This window comes from Hippopotamus amphibius, chromosome 7 (assembly GCF_030028045.1).
Source record: "Hippopotamus amphibius kiboko isolate mHipAmp2 chromosome 7, mHipAmp2.hap2, whole genome shotgun sequence".
Classification (NCBI taxonomy): Eukaryota; Metazoa; Chordata; class Mammalia; order Artiodactyla; family Hippopotamidae; genus Hippopotamus; species Hippopotamus amphibius.
Window position 1 is genome coordinate 7,307,952 of NC_080192.1, and position 20,727 is coordinate 7,328,678.

The 20,727-nt window shown below is 42.9% G+C and overlaps 1 protein-coding gene across 4 annotated transcripts in view; it reads right to left on the minus strand.

The window, feature by feature from the left end:
- XRCC6 (X-ray repair cross complementing 6) overlaps positions 1-20,727 on the minus strand; it is a 29,326-nt gene that overhangs the window by 2,000 nt on the left and 6,599 nt on the right. For all 4 annotated transcript variants that reach the window (XM_057743067.1, XM_057743069.1, XM_057743068.1 and 1 more), the window contains 9 exons: positions 17,692-17,830; positions 17,167-17,421; positions 16,431-16,614; positions 12,000-12,186; positions 10,231-10,399; positions 9,363-9,524; positions 7,794-7,923; positions 6,063-6,163; positions 2,303-2,416 (listed from right to left, as the gene is read on the minus strand). In XM_057743067.1, coding sequence (XP_057599050.1) covers positions 2,303-2,416; positions 6,063-6,163; positions 7,794-7,923; positions 9,363-9,524; positions 10,231-10,399; positions 12,000-12,186; positions 16,431-16,614; positions 17,167-17,421; positions 17,692-17,830 — 1,441 coding nt within the window. The remainder of the gene's footprint in view (positions 1-2,302; positions 2,417-6,062; positions 6,164-7,793; positions 7,924-9,362; positions 9,525-10,230; positions 10,400-11,999; positions 12,187-16,430; positions 16,615-17,166; positions 17,422-17,691; positions 17,831-20,727) is intronic.

Here is a 20,727-nt window from a genome sequence, read left to right on the forward strand (position 1 = left end):
AACATAGCATTGGAGGTCCATTATACTTCAAAAACAAACCAACAGGACTTCCTAGGTGGCACCGTGATTAAGAATCCACCTGCCATTGCAGGGGACACAGGTTCAAGCCCTGCTCCAGGAAGATCCCATGTGCCACGGAGCAACTAAGCCTGTGTGCCACAACAATTGAGCCTGCATTCTAGAGCCCGTGAGCCACAACTATTGAGCCCATGTGCCGCAACTATTGAAGCCCACGTGCCTAGAGTCCATGTTCTGCAAGAAGAGAAGCCACAGCAATGAGGAACCTGAGCACCACAACGAAGAGTGTCCCCTGCTTGCCGCAACTAGAGAAAGCCCGTGTGTAGCAACGAAGACCCAACACAGCCAATAAATAAATAAATTTATAAAACAAAAAACAATACAAAAAAAAGCAAACCAACAAACAAACTCATAGAAAAAGAGATCAGACTTGTGACTAGCAGAGGCAGGGGGTGGTAGGAGGAGGCATTAGATGACAGTAGTCAAAAGGTACAAACTTCCAGTTATAAGATAACTAAGTACCAGGGATGTAATGTAAAACATGATACAGATAATTAACACTGCTGTATGTTATATATGAAAGCTGTTAAGAGAGTAAATACTAAGAGTTCTCATTACAAGTAAAAAAAATTTTTTTTTCCTGTTTCTTTAATGTTGTATCTACATGAGATGCTGGATGTTCACTAAACCTACTGTGGTCATCATGTCACAATGTATGTGTAATCATTATGTTGTACATCTTAAACTTATACAATGCTGTATGTCAACTATATATCAATAAAACTGGAAATAAACCAAAACAAAAAGCATTTACAGAGCACCTTGTCAGTACCAAGGCACCATGCTGGGTGATAAGAACATGCAGGCTGAGTGAGAAAAATACATAAATCACGTGCTCACAGGTGTGAAGAGCTATGGCAGCAGTTCACCCAGGACAATGGAGGAGTCACTTCTGATGCAAAAGGGAGAAAGTGCGATGACCACCAACCTACTCTCTCATAGCTCCTCTTCCTCATGGGTCTTGGGGGAGCAAGTAAGGCCCAATTTGGCTTTACTTGACTAAAGATAGCCAAAAGGATTACAACCTAAGCCAGAACTATTCCTGAATGCTGAGGAATTCATGACATGCTGTCCTGAAAAATGTAAGAGTCACGGTAAAGACACTTTGGGTCCAGCAGTAAGAAAAAGGACAGTCTAGTTAGTATGAAAATGGTTAAAGCCCCAAACTGAGAGTTTACAGGAAAAAACCACACACACAATAAAACGACATCTTTCTCATAACTGGAGAACTGCAAATCAAAACAGGATACATTTTCCCTCTATTTTTTTTTTTGTGAATATATATATTTTAAAGTATATAAAATCTAGTATTGGTGAGAGTGTAGGGAAACACACCCATCCCTTCTTGGATAAGGTATAAATTGTATCACTTTTTCAGAAGCAAACTGGCAATTCTTATCAGAATTTAAATGTCTACACCTTGACCCAGGAAGTCCACTGCTAAGAATTCATCCTGTGTATCTGCTCACACAAGTATGCAATGGTGCTTTGTGTTCACTGCAGTATATCCATCAATCCACTGCCTGGTTGGATACACTGTGTACACCTATCCAATGAAGTACTCTGGAGCCTTATTTTTTTTTAAATTAGATAGATATCTGAGTGTAGATATAAATACCTATCCAACATATACAGTTGAGTAACAAAATAAACTAGAAAACAATGTGAATACTGTTTCATTTGCGCTGAAATATGTTGTTTGTAAATATGCAGGTTTGTATAGAAATTTCTGAAAGGACATTATCCTCTGTGATAAGACCACAAAGGCAACTTTAAAAAAATTCTCCACTGAAATATAGAAAAATGGTACAGATCAACCGGTTTGCAAGGCAGAAATAGAGACACAGATGTAGAGAACAAACATGGACAACAAGTGGGGAAAGTGGGGAGGGTTGGGGGGGAATGAATTCGGAGATTGGGATACCAAATTGTACACTCTAAATATATGCAGTTTATTGCATGTTAACTATCTCAACAAAAGTTCTTAAAAAAAATAAAATAAATAAAAAATAAAATAAATAAATAAAGAATTCTCTACTGAGAATTCCCTGGCAGTCCAGTGGTTTAGACTCCATGCATTCACTGCTGAGAGCCCGGGTTCAATCCCTGGTCAGGGAACTAAGATCCTGCAAGCCGCCTGCGTCGCCAAAATAACAAACAAAATTAAACAAAAACAAACAAACGAAACAACAAACCCACTGAACGTCCACATCCAGCTCCTTACCTTGTTTTCGCTTGGGAACTTTTCTCTCAGGATTGTAATCTGGTGGGTATACAAGGTCCTTAAACTCATCCACCAGGGGGCCCAGTCTTTTATCCATTACTTCAACCTTGGGCACTAAAAAATAAAAACACAAGAGGAGTGGCCTTGGTGAGTCACAAGCCCTGGCTTCCTGTCCAGCTCCAACTCTATGGGGCCTGGAGTAGAAAATACCTAATTGCTGAGATGTGGAGGTCGGTGAAGGGTCCATGAGGCAGCTGACCAGGTCATGAAAACATTCACTAAAAGGCTAACATTTACCAAGTAGCTTCTAACAACTGCACTTAATGAGCACTTACGACAACCAGGCATTTTCCTAAATGCTTTAAACTTATTTTTATTTAATCCTCCTAACAATCTCTGGGGTAGGTAAACCTGTCTCCCCATTTTACACAGGTGGAAATCAGAGAGGTTAAATGACTTTCCTGAGGTCAAACAGCCAGGAAATGGCAGAGTTGAGAACAGGGCTAGATCCTGGAGATTCCAACAAGAGTCTGTGCCCTCAGGGCTTACAGTCCAGGCTCGATAGGAGGTGGTAAAAACACCAATGCAATGGAGCTGGGCAATGCCATGAAGGAAGGGACCATACAGGGAACACTGGAACACAGGAGGGTCAGGAAGGACTCTGTGCAGCACAGTCTGGGAAGCTGATACTAGTCTAAGCAGAAGGCACAGGGATGAGAGACAGCCAGTAACATACAGCTTGCAGGTAGGGTGTGAGGAGGGCAGGGCCAGCAAGTAGGCTGGAAAGGCAAGCCTGGCCAGGTCATGGAAGCCTCAACTGCCTGCCCAAGAATTAGGCCTGATCCTAAGAGCAGTGGGACACTTTAAGGGTCCATGAGCAGGGGAGCAACGTTTTAGATCACCCTGCCTGCCAGCTGTGCGGACAATGAACCGAAGGAGGGTGAGACAGACGGCCGAAGCAATGGGGGTGGGGGAGGTGGGAGGGTGGCAATGAGACTGTAACATGAGAAGCGATAGCACTGGCAGGACTTACTGATGGAGTAAGAGCTGTGGGGTGGACGGGGGGAGGAGAGGAGTGGTTGGGGTGGCAGCAACACCCCCCAGACAAATGCAATAGGGAAAGGAAGCTCTGGGGGAAAGACAGTATTTTTATTTCCTTTCTTATCTTCTAACCATATAGCTTGTAGAGTTTTTGCTGAGAGCTGTGTCACATTAAGGGCAAGGGTGATGAGATGAATATCTCATCTCCTCATGTGACCACATCTGCAAAGCACAGAGGCGAGCTCCTGCCCTGTGGTGTATGTACCTACAAGATAGCACAATGTCACAGTCAAACTGCGCTCCCGCTGGGTCAGAAGCCCCATGTTCCAGGTTACAGGAATCTCTGCTAGAGCTTTGGTTCTCAACCTGGGGACTTTTTAAAGAGTGCTGATGCCCAAGATATTCTGATTTAATTTCGGCCTGGGGTGAGGCCACAACAGCCAGATTTTTTAAAGTCCCTCAGATGATTCTGCTCTATAGCCAAAGTTGAGAACCATTGTGCTAGAGGCACTGGCGTGTCTCGGAATCACCGGGACATCTTGTTAAAACACACATTGCTGGGGACTTCCCTGGTGGTCCAGTGGTTAAGACTCCACGCTTCCAATGCAGGGGGCACAGGTTCGATCCCTGGTCGGGGAACTAAGATCCCACATGCCATACAGTGTGGCCACATAAAAGAAAACAAAATAAAATAAAATACAATAAAAATCATGTTGTTGGGCCCCCACCTAAGTTTCAGAGTCAGTCAGCTTGGGGTGGGGCTCAAAATCTGCATTTCTGGCAAGTTCCCAGGAGATGCCAGTGCTGCTGGTCCAGGGACCACACTTAGAACCACTGATGTAGCCTGATGAGGCCACAGAGGGAGAAGTGAGAGGACAGAGAAAGATGAGGCCCAGGGTCACCCAGCACACTCCCATGTTTGAGGAGAGAAAAGGGAACCAGGTGCAGCAAAGAAGTTTTTCTCCTCTGTGTCTCCAGACACAGAGGAGAAAAACCAAGACAGTATGGTGTCACAAAGCCAAAAGAAGAAAGTGAAAGAACAATTTCAAGTCTTCGAAAAGTTATTTACTAAAAGAAAGTCAAGGGACTTCCCTGGTGGTCCAGTGGCTAGGACTCCACGCTCCCAATGCAGGGGGCCTGGGTTCGATCCCTGGTCAGGGGACAAGGATCTCACATGCCACACAGTGCAGCCAAAAAGGAAAAAAAAAAAAAGTGAGAGAGGGATGTGAAAGAACAAAGAGTTAAAGGGGTCAGATGTTTGAGCAGTAAGATATCCAGGGCCTTCAGAAGATGTCAACTGGGCAGCTGGAAGCTTCAGCCAGAGCCTAGAGGAAAGGACAGGGCCAGAGATACAGGTTTGGGCGTTGAGGACAGGAGGTCGCACTTGAGGCTGTGGGAGTGGATAACATTACCAACAGAAAGGAGAGAAGAAAGGGCTGAAGAAAGGAACCTGAGACATTTAACTTATAGGAAACACTATAGCAGACAAAATTGTTTTTGAAAAATAGAAGCAGAAAAAGAAAACAAGACTTTCCCCAAAAAGTATAGGGCCAGAAGAGAGAGCGCAAGAGGCTGAGGCCCTGGAGAGAAGGGAGAGCACACGGCTGTGAAACAAAGGAGAACAACTGTGTCCTGAGCACCTTCCTGAGTGTCGGGGCCTAAACTTTGTTAACACCTTGTAAAAACAGTTCATCATCCCCATTTTACCAATAAGGAAACCGAGCTTCAGGAAGATTAAGTATCATTCCAAGGCTACGCAGTTTAGTAAGTGCCAGAGCTGGGATTCAAATCTACCTACATAGGTTGTTTCCAAAGTCTGTGTCCTTCGCCATCTTGCTAGGGACTAGGTGATTTACTTCCTGATCTGCCTAAAGGCCATAAAGGAAGAGACAGGCTGCCTCACTCAAGGGTTCCTCTACTGCCAGGCCCAGCTGACAGTCACCACCATGACACAGGTGCAGTAACTCTTATCCTCTCAATGCTGGCACCTTTTTGTCTAGTATGAAAGAGATCATTAATAACTTGGAAGCTAAGCAGGCCAAACTAGCTGTTCTGATCTTTTCAACCTCTGTCAAGAGTCTTCATTAAATCCGATCTGTCTTCCAGTAGGTATTTACTTATATCACTAAATGTCATACATCCTTTAATGAAATACATGAGAGAATCACAATCCAGGAACCAGCTGGGAGCTCAGAGCACCTCGGCCTAGGAGGCCAGGCAAAGCTCCTCCATGCTGGGTAATGAGGTGCATTTTCTCCGGGCAGAGCATGCTGTCTGACGGAGCAGCAGTAAAGTAAGCACAGCGGTTCAGAGCTCTGGGCCAGACTCACTGGATTCCACACCTAGATCCACCACTTACTACTTAATGCCTTGGGCAAATCACTCCCTCCTCTGCAAACTAAGGACAGTAACCTACCTCATAGTCACGCAGAATAAATGAGTCAAAATGCAGGACAACATTGCCTGGCACACAGTAAGCACTCAATAGATGCTGCAGATTGTTTTTAACTTTTACCAGCATGCAGTCATGGGTGGCCTACTTCAGAGGTGGGTCTCAGAAGCCTGGCACTTTCTCCTCCTCTTACTGTAGAACCAGCCAAATGGGTTTCCAGGCAATCTAAGCTGGTCTAGGAAATCTCTCAAGCACAGATGCTCTGGACAACAAGGTTAGGTACTTAGAGGGTGCTGGGAGATGCACCCATACTATGGGCCTCCTTACACGTCAGATCCACTGCTTGTTCGGGCTCCATCAAATCCAAAGCCAAGGCCTCCATGTTCTTGAAGTGCTGCTGCAACACCGGGTTCTCAAAGCTGTCACTTCTGTTAAAACATTAACAGTCGCATGAATAAATTAAAAAATAAAAACTTAAATCTTTTAAAAATAAAATAATAAAGCTAAAAACCCAACTGAGACAGCACAAGCCCAAGGTCAGCTGAGAAATACAGCCCAGGCAAAACAGTTGGGAATCTTATCTCTTGAATCAACTCCTCTCTTTCCAATTTTCAATTTAGTGTCTGATGCTAGAGATCTAAATGTGAATTCAGAAGTGAAACAACGCCTGCCCACCTGTCTGCCACTAGAAGCTGTGACAGAGACAGAAATAGAGCAGGCAGGGCCAGAGGAGGGACGCACAGAGAAAAGATGATGGAGGTCATTGCAGCACTATTTACAATAGCCAGGACATGGAAGCAACCTAAATGTCCATCAACAGATGAATGGATAAAAAAGATGTGGTACATATATATAATGAAATATTACTCAGCTGTAAGAAGCAACGAAACTGGGACATTTGTAGAGACTGTCATACAGAGTGAAGTGAGTCAGAAAGAGAAAAACAAATATCGTATATTAACACATATATGTGGACTATAGAGAAATGGTACAGATCAACCGGTCTGCAAGGCAGAAAGAGAGACACAGATGTAGAGAACAAACATATGGACACCAAGTGGGGAAAGCAGGAAGGGTTGAGGGGGAATGAATTGGGAGATTGGGATACCAAATTGTACATTCTAAATATATGCAGTTTATTGTATGTTAACTGTATCTCAATAAAAGTTCTCAAAAAAAAAAAGATGACGGAGGGATGGTAGCAGGCGGGGAGATAATGAACCTGAGTACTCTCTCTCCCCATACTTGACAGCAATGTGAGAGTAAAAAGAGAAAGAATCTAGAGGGATACAGTCCTAGACTGAATCCTGGCTCCGGTTCCTTCTAGCTGGGTGAGTCTGGGCAAGCTGCCTCACTCCTCTAAGCCTCAGTTTCTTCATCTGTAAAACGGGCAGCAAAGCTTTCAGGTTCTTATGAAGAATAAATGAGATACTGTTGGAACTGTATCTAGAACAGTGCCTGGCACACGGCAGAATCTTAACAACACTTCCATTTGTCCAATAAACGACTATACCAGGAGGTTTCCTTTGGACGAGGAAGGTCACTTTGCCCAGAGGTAGGCAGAGATAGGGAAGCAGCCCAGAGACAAAAGATGGAATGTGAAAAAAAATTATGTTTGGTATCACCTAATGCAGGTTCTGGGAGATGCTCCACGTGCATGTGAAGGGGAGTAACGGATTATATAATCCTTCTTTTAACCCTGTAACAACTTACATTGGATTGACTTACTTTTTACTCACTGTGTGACAACAGACAATCAAGGAGAAGGCCAACTAAGAATCTTCTCCTTACTGCTGCTTTGTGGAGCTCGTTCAACTAACTAACCTGGCTTTCTTAGCACAACACACAGGTCAACCAGCCATAAACACTTAGCACAATTCCAGAGTCTTCAATGTAACACCTGCCACTCTCTGTATAGCTTCCAAAGAGTAATAATCTATCAGTTAACGGAAAAGAATAAAATCAGATTCTCTTGGTCTGTTTAACTCGGATCTCCAGTAAGACCTTCCACTCAAGAGGCAGTTCCAGAAGAAAGCCTGCGCGTGGCCCATCACTCACCTGTACCTGAGGCGGAGCTTCTGAACAATAGCCTTCATCTTGTCTACCTGCTCTGGGTTTGCCATGACTTTTTCAGTAAAGGGCACCTTCCGTTTGTCATCAGCATAGGGCAAGAAGAGGAGCTGGAAGCCTGAAGAAGAAAGATACGTTTTCGGAGATCTGACTCAACAAAAGGTTTCAGTCGCCGAGTTGTCGTCTTTCTCTCAGCTCCAACTCACCCTTCCGTGGGCTCTGCTGCTGGGGATGGGACCCTGCAAACCCTGTGTCTCCTTTACCAGCTGATCCCTGTGAGCACCTGCCGAGCAGACTCCCTTTGGAGTCTCCAGAGGGAGATCTGAAAGCAGGAGTGCTCCTTCTCGGGTACCTCCTGTTCCTGTCAGTGTCGCCCAGGCAGCTTCCAGCTTTTTCTCTATACCCAGAGCCAGGTGGACGGTGCCCCTCCCTGGAGGGCTATGTCCCAGCTCTATCAACCCCTCCTCCGAGCTTCAACCTCTCCCCTTTGCTCCCCAGCCCCCACCACATGCTAAAAGGGAAGCGGAAAGGGTTATCAGGCTAATCCTGTTCCAGCTACTGACGGGTTCTGGAAAAACTGAAAAATCTAGAGACCGGAACCCACTGCTGCTGCCAGGTGAAGAGCCCTTGCTGGCAACACCAAGGACACTGAGCAAGAGAAAGTCTCTTAGCTCTTGCTGGCCCTAATGTCTCCCTCTAGCGCCCACTACTGACAGAGCCTCACCGAGAGGCAGCTGGCAAAGGAGAAATGGGGCTTGGAGAGCCTCTGCCTCATCAGCACAGAGCTAAGAGACAACAGCTTTTAAGAACTGACATAAAAGCTGTTCCTGAGCATTTAGATGACTAGGGTTAGAAATATAACACATTCAAAGACTGACTTTATAATTTTTCATGGCATGGCTAAAGAAGAAGGATGACTGCCATCTGTTGGCTGCTCTGAGCTAGGGACTTATCTGTTTATTAGCTTATTTCAAATGTGAAGTGACCTTGAGAGAAAGGTGTTCCAGAATTCTCATCTTTGCAGATAAGGAACATAAACAGAAAGTTATACTATTTGCCCAAGTTGGCCAGCTAACAGGTGGCAGAGAAGCGCCTACAACAAAAGAAAATGAGCTTTCAGACACATAAGTATAAGATAAAGTCAAGTCTGACTTCAAAACCCACAGTCATTCCACTATACCTCACTGCCTTGGTGTACACAGGAGATAAACCAACCATTAAACACTACAAGGGTAGCAAATGATTTTTAGTAAAGAATGTGTCAGCAGTGAGACCCCATGAACTTATGTCAGTAACCTGCAAACAGCCCCTATGATGTCAATTCTCAACCCTGGCTGCAGAGGTGCCTTGTACAGTTGCACATGCTGTGCACTGAACAACCATATTTGACAGCCTTACCTGGCTGTTCATCAAATTCACCTGTGCAATCTTATAAATATACATTTCCCAGGCCCCTCTTCTGGAGACTCTGGTTCAGCAGGTGTGAGTTGGTATTCCGTGAGTGATTCCAAAGCCTAAGCAAGGTTCAGAAGCACTGAAATTATCTCTTCCACATACCTGGGGGAGTCACCTGAATTTTCTGGTCATCAAGCTCCTCTTCCTGTGGTATCAAGGCCACAAAACAAGGGGGGATGTTCTGGCGGGGTGTGTATCTGCACACTGCCATGACCTCCTTCTCCAGACACTTGGTGAGTAGAGCACTGAACAGGGTTGAGCTCCCTGGAAAACAAACGTCCCGAGGGTCTATATCCTGAAGGTGTCTCCTCCTTTCTTCCCTCTTAGCCCATATTATAAGCCTACAGTTTCTCTTCCATTTTCCTAAAGGGGCTTATGACAGTTTAATAGGTCAGGGGTGATAGAAGAGAAAAGAAAGGAATAAGAGATTAGGCATCTCAAATACTCCATTGAGAAGTGTGAATTATTAATGTCAGTTCACTTTTACTATCATTAGGCTAATGACATAAGCCCTAGCTGTTAATGAAAACCAGCCAGGTCAGATATGGGGGGTTCATTAGCTATAGCACAGAGGAATATAGGTCTGGATAGCACAAATAACCTCAATGGCCAAGTTCATATCATCTTCAATTGCAACACTAGGGAAGAAGCCAGGTTTGTTTTTTGTTCTTCCCAAACTCTCTATCTGATGCCTTAAAGAAAGAATTTCATAGCAATTGAGTTTCAAATATGCTAATTCCGTACCCCCTCCTGGATATTCACAATGTATGTCAGTGTATTATATTTCCTAAAGAAACCTCTTTAACTCTGTTTAGTCCCACGTCTCCAAAATTTATTTGAGCATGAAACACTTTCAAAATACCCATTAACACACCCTATACAGTTTCCAGCAGCAGCCATTCAGGAAATGCTGCTCAGTAAATTGCCTTCTGCATTACTTATTCGTTTATCCTTGGTCTACGCCCCTTACCATTTATCAGGGACTCCTCGGGGTACACGAACAGGGAGGGCCTCAGGTAATGGTGCTTCTTCAGCATTATCAGGGGCTTGAAACCGATGAGAATCAGACCTGGTTCATCGAACCGTCTAAGCTCTTCCGTCTCCTCTTTCTCTAATACAATCTGACGACTCCCATAGGTCTACAGAAGGGGAACAATGAGGGCCACATAGCACGAGGCTACACAGAGATGCAAAACGGTCGCCATATGACACTAGCAAGTTAAAATCAGCTTTCTTCTAAGGAGCAGGAAGAGGGCTCACCAGAGGTATCTTCCTCCTATCATCGGGAATTGACATTTATTGAGTGCCAACCAGGCACTTTAGTTTTACCTGCCAGCTTATCATCTGTAACAATCCTAGGTGGTAAATGTTAAAAACTGTTTTACAGGTGAGTGAACTAAGGCTCAATAGTTAGTAACTTGCTCCAGGTTATACGACGGAATTGGGCTTTGAACTATAGCACACCTGTCTGGTGCTAAAGGCCATGCTCTTCAAGCATTATCCTTTACCTCATTTAACGTGTACTAAACCCTCAGCATCATCCCTGACACACAAAAGATGCTCAGACCTTACCTGCTTATTGAGAGGCCCTATGTTAGGTATTGTGCTATGTCTTAGTGTGGGAGGCAGACACACACACACACTACTTCCAAACTTTAACATTTGCATTTTGATCCTAAATATGAGATTAGTAACAGAACTTAGTGAGGTAAAATTTGAGTTTTATAAACAAAAACAGAGCCCTTAAGATTTTTTGTAGGCACAATTAAGAAAGAAACTCAGTAACCAGAAGAGCTACTGCCTATGAATAAACCAACATGGAAAACTAGTTACTTCCAAAATGGAAGGAGAAATTTCTTTGTCGTCTCCTCCTTTTGAAAAGTAGGGCAAGACACTCTGGCCTGGAATTTGTGCTCCAAACAACGTCTCAAAGGTTGAACCAAAATAATATTTAATTTTAGTCATTTAGTTGATCCTTCTAGGTCCTGAACTTAGGCAAAATCACTCTCCCACATTTTGCATAATTAAAAAGGAAGGATGAGTCATTTGATTTTAATTTTAGATGCCAAATCCTTCTACAGGGAACTACATTCAATGTCCTGAGATAAACCATATGGAAAAGAATATTAAAAAAAAAATATATATATATATATATATATAACTGAATCACTTTGCTGTATAGCAGAAATTAACACATTGTAAATCAACTGTACTTCAATTAAAAAAAAAAAATCCTTCTACAGACTGAACCAAGGTGAGAGGATGAGGAGAGAAAATGTTTCGCATTCTCAGTCTGTCTTTCAGATTAAGAAAGGCCATGTGTGTATCATTTCAAAGCACAAGAAAAACTGTGATTAGTTTGGGGAGAAAAAAAAAAATCTCTCCCTAAAAAAAGAGTGCACTTCACACCTAACACACTTTCCCTAGCTCATATGCCTGGTTAACTATAAAACACTTTCTGCCACTGTACTGAGCAAGGAATCAGACTGTTAAGACTCAGAACAGCATGTGCTGAGTGACTGAGGGCTGAAGTTTTCACTGACATCTCTTCCAAATACTGGCTCTAACTTTCTAGCTCCCAAGGTATTACTGATCTAGATGCCATATTCCAAAGGGTAATGACAACAGCTTGGCTAGAAAGATGTGCACATGAAAGTTATTTAACCGGGTAGGCTGATCATATCTCCCCTCCCTGTTAACCCTTCAACAGGACAAAATTCAGTAAGAAGGCAGACCTACCTGGGACCTCTTGGTGTCGCTAGGCAAAAGCAAACTGCCTGTGTTGACATTAAATGTCCGGGTCTTGGTTTTCACTGGTTCGTTTGTTTCGCGATAAAGCCTCACTGGAGAAGGTCTGAGAGCCTTCTGGACCATATTATAAATGCCAACAGTGAGCGCTATGTCCTTGCTGAGCTTAAGCCTCAACCTGAAGGAGAGAAAAATTTAAAAATTTGGACTGAAAGATTACACTTTCCTATCTAAAATTCCTTCATAGCACCCAAGCCCTAACTTGTCTTATTCTCTCCAATAATATAAGCTCTTCGAATACAAATATAAAGCATTTTAATAATACAATGGAGTTTGTTATAATACATCTCAGGGTCTATATCACACAAAAATTAGTCTTGGAATACATCGTTAACTCTTTTGCCCACGTGCCACAATGAAAGATCCCACGTGCCTCAGTGAAGATCCACATACCTCAACTAAGACCTGATGCAGCCAAAAATAAAAATAAATTTAAAAAAAATTTTTTTTAAAAGAATATGTTGTTAACTCCTTAAAATACTGATAAAGAATGTACTGTAGGGACTTCCCTGGTGGCGCAGTGGTTAAGAATCCATCTGCCAATGTAGGGGACATGGGTTTGATCCTTGGTCTGGGAACATCCCACATGCCACAGAGCAACTATGCCTGTGTGCCACAACTATTGAGCCCATGCACCACAACTACTGAAGCCTGAGCACTTAGAGCCTGTGCCTCCACAACAAGAGAAGCCACCACAGTGAGAAGCCCAAGCACCACAATGAAGAGTAGCCCCGGCTCGCCACAACTAGAAAAAGCCAGTGTGCAGCAACAAAGACCCAACACCGCCAATAAATAAATAAATAAATAATTTTTTTTTAATGTACTGTAATAAAAATAATGATTTTTTAAAAATTGAGCCTAGCAATTTATCAAATCACTTTACAGTTATTCTCTCATTTACTCATCATAATAACCCTGTAAGTACTATATTATCTGCTATTTCTGCTTGTCTAGTATACCTTTCCTTTTACTTTAACAATGAAACCCCAATTTTTCTTTGGGAACCACCCTTCTTTCCCCACTGCAGTTTTAGGAAAATGTTCATCAAGGTGCTATGCCCTACCCTGACCAAGAGATGGGCACATCTGGCCCACACTCAAGCCATTAGACTTACCCTCCTGTGAGTCTGGCTCTTAAGCAGTGACCAAGGAAGGACACGGTTGGAGGGGATGCTTACTGACAGTGGTACCCCAAGGACACTGTCAATAATTCTTGTTTTCTAGATTCCTGGTGCCACACTGGTTCCTATACTACCCATCCTGTTCAGGATTTTGTTTCAATATGCTGAAATTAGTCAAGAGTCAGTTTCTGTTACTTGCTACCCAATAACCTTATTATTGTCACTTTTATAGATGAAAACACTGAGGCTCAGAGATGTTCTCTAACTTGCCCAGAGACATATAACTAATGAAAACTGGTATTCAAATTCAGGTACGTCTGACTCAAAGCTCAGGTACTTTTCCATTATCACATACTGCTGCAGAATATTTATATCAACATCTTAAGCAGCAAAAGGACCTCTTGAAAATGTGTTCCATAATAAAGAATATGTGCAAAAATATTTACAATATGACACAGTGGGAAAAAAAGCAGAACAGGGAGTTCCCTGGCAATCCAGTGGTTAGGACCCTGTTGCTCTCAATGCCAAGGGCCAGGGTTCGATTCTTGTTCAGGGAACTAAAATCCCATAAGCCGCATGGAGTGGCAAAAAAAACCACAGCAGAACAGAAAAATAACCTGTGCTACACATTCTCTACGATAGACCATATACTGAACCACAGAACAAGTCTAAATACACCTAAAAAAACTGAAATCATACAAAATATGTTCTTTAACCAAAATGGAACTAAGTTAGAGGTCCACAGCAGAGAGGAATCTGGGAAAACCTCAAATATTTGGAAAGTAAATAATCCAAGAGGTCAAAGAAGAAATCACAAGGGAAATATAAAATGATTTTGAACTGAATGAAAGTGAAAATACAACATATCAAAAGGTATAGGATGCAGGTAAATCAGTGCTCAGAGGGAAGTTTATAGCTTTAAAACACCTTTATCCCAAGAGAAGAAAAGTCTTAAATTAATAACCCAATCTTCACGGTTGTAGAAAGTTTAGCAGTAAGTATTTACTTTAAAGAAGAGAACAAGTTTAAACAAGTTATAGCTAGTTCAAAGGTACATTGGTTCACAAAGTAGAAAGAACACTGGTTTGGGACAGAGCCCTGACTAGAAATTTTAGGTTCCTGGAGCAAGCACCAAGTATGTATGGAACAATTTGGTAACATATGACATGCCCCTGAGATGAGGTTAGTAACCAATGGGCATTAGTGATAACACCACCCATTTGATGGCTGCCTACATTTTTTTTTAATTAATTAATTTTTTTTGGCTGTGTTGGGTCTCTGTTGTAGGCTTTCTCTCTAGTTGTAGTGAGCTGGGGCTACTCTTCTTTGCGGTGCACAGGCTTCTCACTGCAGTGGGTTCTCTTGTTGGGGAGCACGGGCTCCAGGCACTCGGGCTCAGTAGTTGTGGCTCACGGGCTCTAGAGTGCACGCTCAGTAGTTGTGGCGCACGGGATTGGTTGCTCCGCAGTATGTGGGATCTTCATGGACCAGGGATCAAATCTGTGTCTCCTGAATTGATAGGCGGATTCTTAACCACTGCACCACCAGGGAAGTCCCTGGCTTCCTACTTTAAATGATTATGGCTTACTAGGTGTTAAGCCCAGTTGTCTAAAGGCTGCTGAAGGAGAGCTGACGATAAATGTAACCAATGTAAAAACTGCACAATCTGCAAAAGTAATTTTTTAAAATTGTTGTGTCCTCTAAATTTTAGTATCCTGAGAAAAAGCACTGGTCAATGTGGTCTACTCTGGCCTCAGGCTTCAAGTGACCTTGGTTCTATTTCTGAACCAAAATAGCAAATCGATTAGTCCCCCTACCCCATATTAAATGTTTACACTTATAAACTAAGGTATCTTCCGACCTTGAAAATTCATAACTCTAAGTTAAGATAGAGTTACAGTATAACATCATGTGGTTTATATCACACCTTGGCAAGGAAAATGTGGAAGCCCACAGCACAAAATAAGCTGCTTAATATGTTTAACTTCATCTGAAATGATTTAAGGTTAATAAATGTTACTAACGGGTAGGTTTCAGCCCACCTCAAAGGGTTGTCTTTATAAATTAAATGAGGTAACAAAGAACTTAGGACAGTGCCTGGCACACAATAATCATGCAACAGAATAATTCTATGATGTTATTATAGCAAGAATAAGTGCAGTAATTTTCTAAGCCTTAGGCAATTAATTCTCAAACAGCTCCAATTTATTATTATTCAAACCGAGTATCCTATAACAACTTTCACAAGATAATAATAGCTAACATTTATAATTACTATGTTATTCCATTTAATCATCACAGCAGCCCTATAAAGAGGGATCATTTTTGCTCCCATTTTACTGAGGCTCAGAGAAGTTACACGATTTATCCCAGGTTACACAGCAGAGGGGCCAGAACTAGAATCCAAGCCAATCTGGCTCCAGAACCTACTTTTAACCACTGTTTTATCCTCCATGCCACTCCCACCAATATGGGTAGATTTCCAAATTGTAGTAGTAACAACATTCCACTATTTCAGGAAGGGGGAAAGGTGACAGGGTGATTGAGGAAAGAGAAACAGTTCCTGGTGAGGAACGCAGAACAATGACAAAACTACAACTGCAGCAATGAGCTGCTTCGTGGTTTCCTTCAAGTATTTAATTTCATAGGTTTTCTAGTAGAATTGTCAGTAATCTCTTGAAAACAGCTCAAAAACTACCAATGGTCTTATTCCTCTATACCGAGGAAACGAGTCTAAAATGAAAGTCTGATGCTCTTCAGGAAGAAATATTGAGGAAGCCTTAGGATTCTAATGTCAAAGGTCTCTAAAAGAAGATAACCCAACCATCTGGTTCTTGTTGGTCTCAAGTTAATAAGAAATTAGAACAATACAATTTTAACCATGATAAAAACTAGCACTTATTGAGCTTTTGCTCTACACCAGGTACTATCGTTACCCCCAATTTACAGGGGAGAAGAAAACAGACAACGTCCTAGTGAGTGCAAGTGAGGATACCGTTAGGCCACAACTGTTTACCCCAAAGGAGTGGAGAGCTGTGTTATTTTGGAAAAACCGCATACCAGCTCTTTCTAGAGAAAGAGAAGCAAATAGCTTGTGCTATCCTTAAATAAAGCAAGGTTTTTAGAGGAACACCGTGAGGAAGTGGTACAGCCCAGAGTTAAGGAGCCAGGAGGTCAAAGCCATGCACCGCTTATGATCAGTTAGGGGCCTTGTGGGCAGCCGACCCAGACTTAGTGCCCACCTGTAGAGCACACGCTTCCTGGTCTCCTTGGCGCGAACTTTCCTCAGCAGGTCTTCGAGCTTGCTTGACTCCTCAAAGTGAACCCCTATATCCTCATCCTCTACTATGCTGATAATATCTCTGTAGAACAAGGATATGTCAAAGCCCCCACGTTTCTTTAGGTGCATCAAGTCAAGGAAGATACCTGGGCAAGGACAGACAAAAATGAGGGGAAACAAACTATTTCCAGCAAGGGAGAATTTTTTTCAGTTGAGTTTGAATACGCTGTTAAAAGCTCCCAAAGAACTAGGTTGATTATAAGCATTTTCAGGACTTAGAGAAAGTGGTTAAGGGGATGAGCTGCTCTAATGATTTCAAACAACTTATTCAGACAACCACCATTTGTGGTGGTATTAAAAGTCAAGAAAAGCTCGCTCTGGTAGAGCCCTTCAGATAGCTAATGGCCTGGCCACTTTCCCCGGGAATGTTACATAGGGGTCTCCCCCAGCTTCATTTTATTCTTTCATTTTATTCAGAAGGGTGAAAAGCGAATATTTGACATCAGCTAGAAAGAAGCAATGCAATTAAGTGCCAACTTAAAAGAACAGAGGGGAACCTCCCCGGTGGTCCACTGGTTAAGATTCAGCGCTTCCACTGCATAAGGGTGTGGGTTCAATCCCTGGTCAGGGAACTTGGATCCCACAAGCCACACAGTGCGGCCAAATAAAATAAAATAACGTAACAGGGGAATGCCGACCTGTGTCGCGGAGATCCCCGGCTTTGGTCCTGGCCCGGCTGGCTTTGGCGCTGTCATCGCCGTGGGGGTCATCTTCATTGGTGAAAAGCATGATCCTCTTATGGCTCATCTTGAACTGGACATCGCTAAAGAGGTTGGCACAGACCCACAGCACTTCACTTAGTGAGTAGTCACATCCATGGCCAATTTGGTCTTGGAAACATTTCTTCCCCTCCTGCCCCTTAAACTTGTCAAGCTCTAGCACTCGTTTAGCACCTGGTCAGAGACAGGGAGTCAAATGGGCAGAAAAGTCAGAACAGCGTCAGTGGACACTTTTAAAAGACTAACAGAAGGGCCTAGGGTCTCTTTCTCACCCAGAGCTGTTTAACCCATATAACAAAAGACCACATCCCAGTAAGAAACCCCTTGTGCAGGAAAGCATACTCCCAAGTCAAGATGTCATCCACCTCCTTCTCCACATCCCTCTTTGTGCATAGCTGAGACCTTCTCATGTAAGGGAAAAGCTGATCTTAGAATATTACTGACCTGGATTATCCAATTCCTGTAAGACGTAAATATTCTTGAAATTCACTGAATTTTTGTCCTTCTTGGTACCATAGAACACCACTGCCAAGAGATCTCGATCACTGCTTATGATCTTATTGGTGTATACACTTCGGATACACTGAAAAAAAAAAAAAATTTCAATTCATATTTAACTACTTACTAGTAGGGCACTCAGTATATATTTCGTGAATTTGTACATGGCATTAGAGTAAGGCACGACCCCTACCTTCAGGAAACTCACAAACCAGTGAGAGTGATGGTTATTTACATTATGTATAACAAAAAGCAGAGGGTGGGGAGTATACAATGGAAGTATAAGCAGTCCCTACCATAACAAATCAGAGAATTAAAAACATGTATGGGGGGTTGGGGGGGAATAAATTGGGAGACTGGGATTGCCATATGTACACTACTGATAAGAAAAAAAATAATCAAATTGTACACTTTAAATATATGCAGTTTATTGTATGTCAATTGTATCTCAATAAAAGTTCTTAAAAACCCAGCACTAGAATCAGAAAACCTGGACTTAAGTCCTAAAGATGTCACTTACTTAACTGGCTGAGTTTGGACAGGCCACTTTATCATTCCTCAAGTAGCTTGATCCCGAGAAACAAAATTTACATATATAAAATAATTACATATATAAAAGGTTTAAGCGAATGTTAAGATGTGTGACCTGAAGATAAATCTATAACTACTAACAGCATCTTCTGAAATATAATTTACTTAATTACACAATTAAAGACATCAGTATTGCAGGAAAGTTGTATCCACCCATTTTAACTAAAGGCGGCATCTGGTACATCAGTGTCTCATAAGTAGTCAGTCCTGGTGGCCTATAATCTTGGGGGCACTGACAAAATTAAGTTTCTGATCCTGCAAAGCTGAGGAATAAAGCAACCATGGTGACCCCCCTCCATATGCTGCTTGAGACTCTACCTGGCCTTCCTCCATAGCAGTTCTCTCCTTAAAAGCAGAAATTACAGTATATCTAGGCATTGACATTCATCTTCATGGCAAGTAATTATTTTTTTAATTTAATTTTTTTTATTTTTTTAAATCTAAGGGCAATTAAAATCTTTAAGGTAATCATTTCTACAAATAGTTTAATCTACTCTTCGAGCAGCCTGCAAACTTTTTTTTTTTTTTATAAATTTATTTATTTATTTCATTGGCTGTGTTGGGTCTTCATTGCTGCACACGGGCCTTCTCTAGTTGCGGCAAGGGGGGCTAGTCTTCATTATGGTGCATAGGCTTCTCATTGCGGTGGCCTCTCTTGTTGCAGAGCACGGGCTCCAGGTGCGTGGGCTTCAGTAGTTGCGGCACATGGGCTCAATAGTTGTGGCTCACGGGCTCTAGAGCACAGGCTCAATAGTTGTGGCGCACGGGCTTAGTTGCTCCGCGGCATGTGGTATCTTCCTGGGGCAGGGCTCGAACCTGTGTCCCCTGCATTGGCAGGCAGATTCTTTACCACTGCGCCACCTAGGAAGTCCAGCCTGCAAACTTTTACAAAAATTTTGTGAGGGCTTCTTTAGGCTCTAAAATTAGCCACACACACACACACACACACACACACACACACACACACACACAGTTTTAGGAAGTGTTTTCTCATTGCTCGTTATCAAATACATCATGTTCCTCTGTGGACATTTCACTTACTCACTACAGTTGCTTCCGGGTTATCTAGGCATCAGCATTTCACGAGCCCTTTGAAATTACATGTACTAATCTTTTTACATTAAACTGTAAGTGCATCTTTGCCGAGACCAGCTCGGCGACTCGAGGTGAGTGACGGGTGCCGCAAGCTTGAAGAAGACACAGACACAGACTGAAGAGAAAGATGGGACCGGGGGACTCAAGACCTCTAGGATCAAGAGCCCCGCTGACTCATCCCAGGCTGCTTTTATTGAGTTCGTGGGCTAACATTCTCAGGTTACACTCATAAACAATCAAAGGCCTCACATGACTGAGGCAATTATCTTTGTTTACTTCCTGGGTCCGAGTTGATCAGGTGTGGATCTGAGCTGGGGGTGGAGAGCAAAACAGCCCTGGGGGTAGGAGACCTCTCTCAGATATTGGGGGTCTGTGCCCCACCCGTGTTGGCCCCTCTGCGACTGTGCCTGTCTTAGGTTGTTCCTCCCTTGAGGAATCTTACCCGTCTCTGGCTAACCAGTCATCCTCCAGGGCCAAACACGGTGATATAAGGAAGGTTCTATGCACCACCCCTGTTGGCCCCTCTGCGGCTGTGCCTGTCTTAGGTTGTTCCTCCTCTGAGGAATCTTACCCGTCTTTGGCTAACCAGCCATCCTTCAGGACCAAACAGGGTGATATTAGTCTCCACGCCCCGCACCCTCAGCTCCTCCACTGCTCAAGAATCCCATCGCTCAGCCCACATCAAAAAGGTTCCCGAATGTCTTCCCACACATCTTTTTTGGAGAGAGGGTAGATAGCCTTCATCACATCTTCAAAGAGGTCCATGATCCAAAAAAGGGTTAAAGCAATGCTCCTCAAAGAGTGAGCTCCAAACAATATTAGCATCACCTGGGAACTTTGCTGGACATGCAAATTCTTGCCTCTTGGCATGTGGGATCTTAGTTCCCTGTCCAGGGATTGAACCCGCACGCCCGGCAGTGGAAGTATGGAGTCTTAACCACTGGACCGCCAGGGAAAGTCCCTGGAAATGCAAATTCTTGGTCCCTGCTCTAGACCTACAAAATCAGAAATTCTGATTGCGGGGTAAGGCCCTGCAATCTGTGTCAACAAGCCCTGCAGGTGATTCTGATGTAGGTTAAAGTTTGAAAACCACTGCTTTAAAGTTAAGAATTGTTTTCATTAATTCTTTTTTTAGATGCAAGACATTCTGACTTGTCAACTGAGAGAACTGTTTGTGTACAAATTAGAACATGAGAAGCTTCTGTTTGGTTCCAAACTCCAAAAATATGAAAAATGAGATGTACAATAAATCCTTAGAAATTCTTCTCTATGAAGAAATAGTAATCTCTAAGTGAG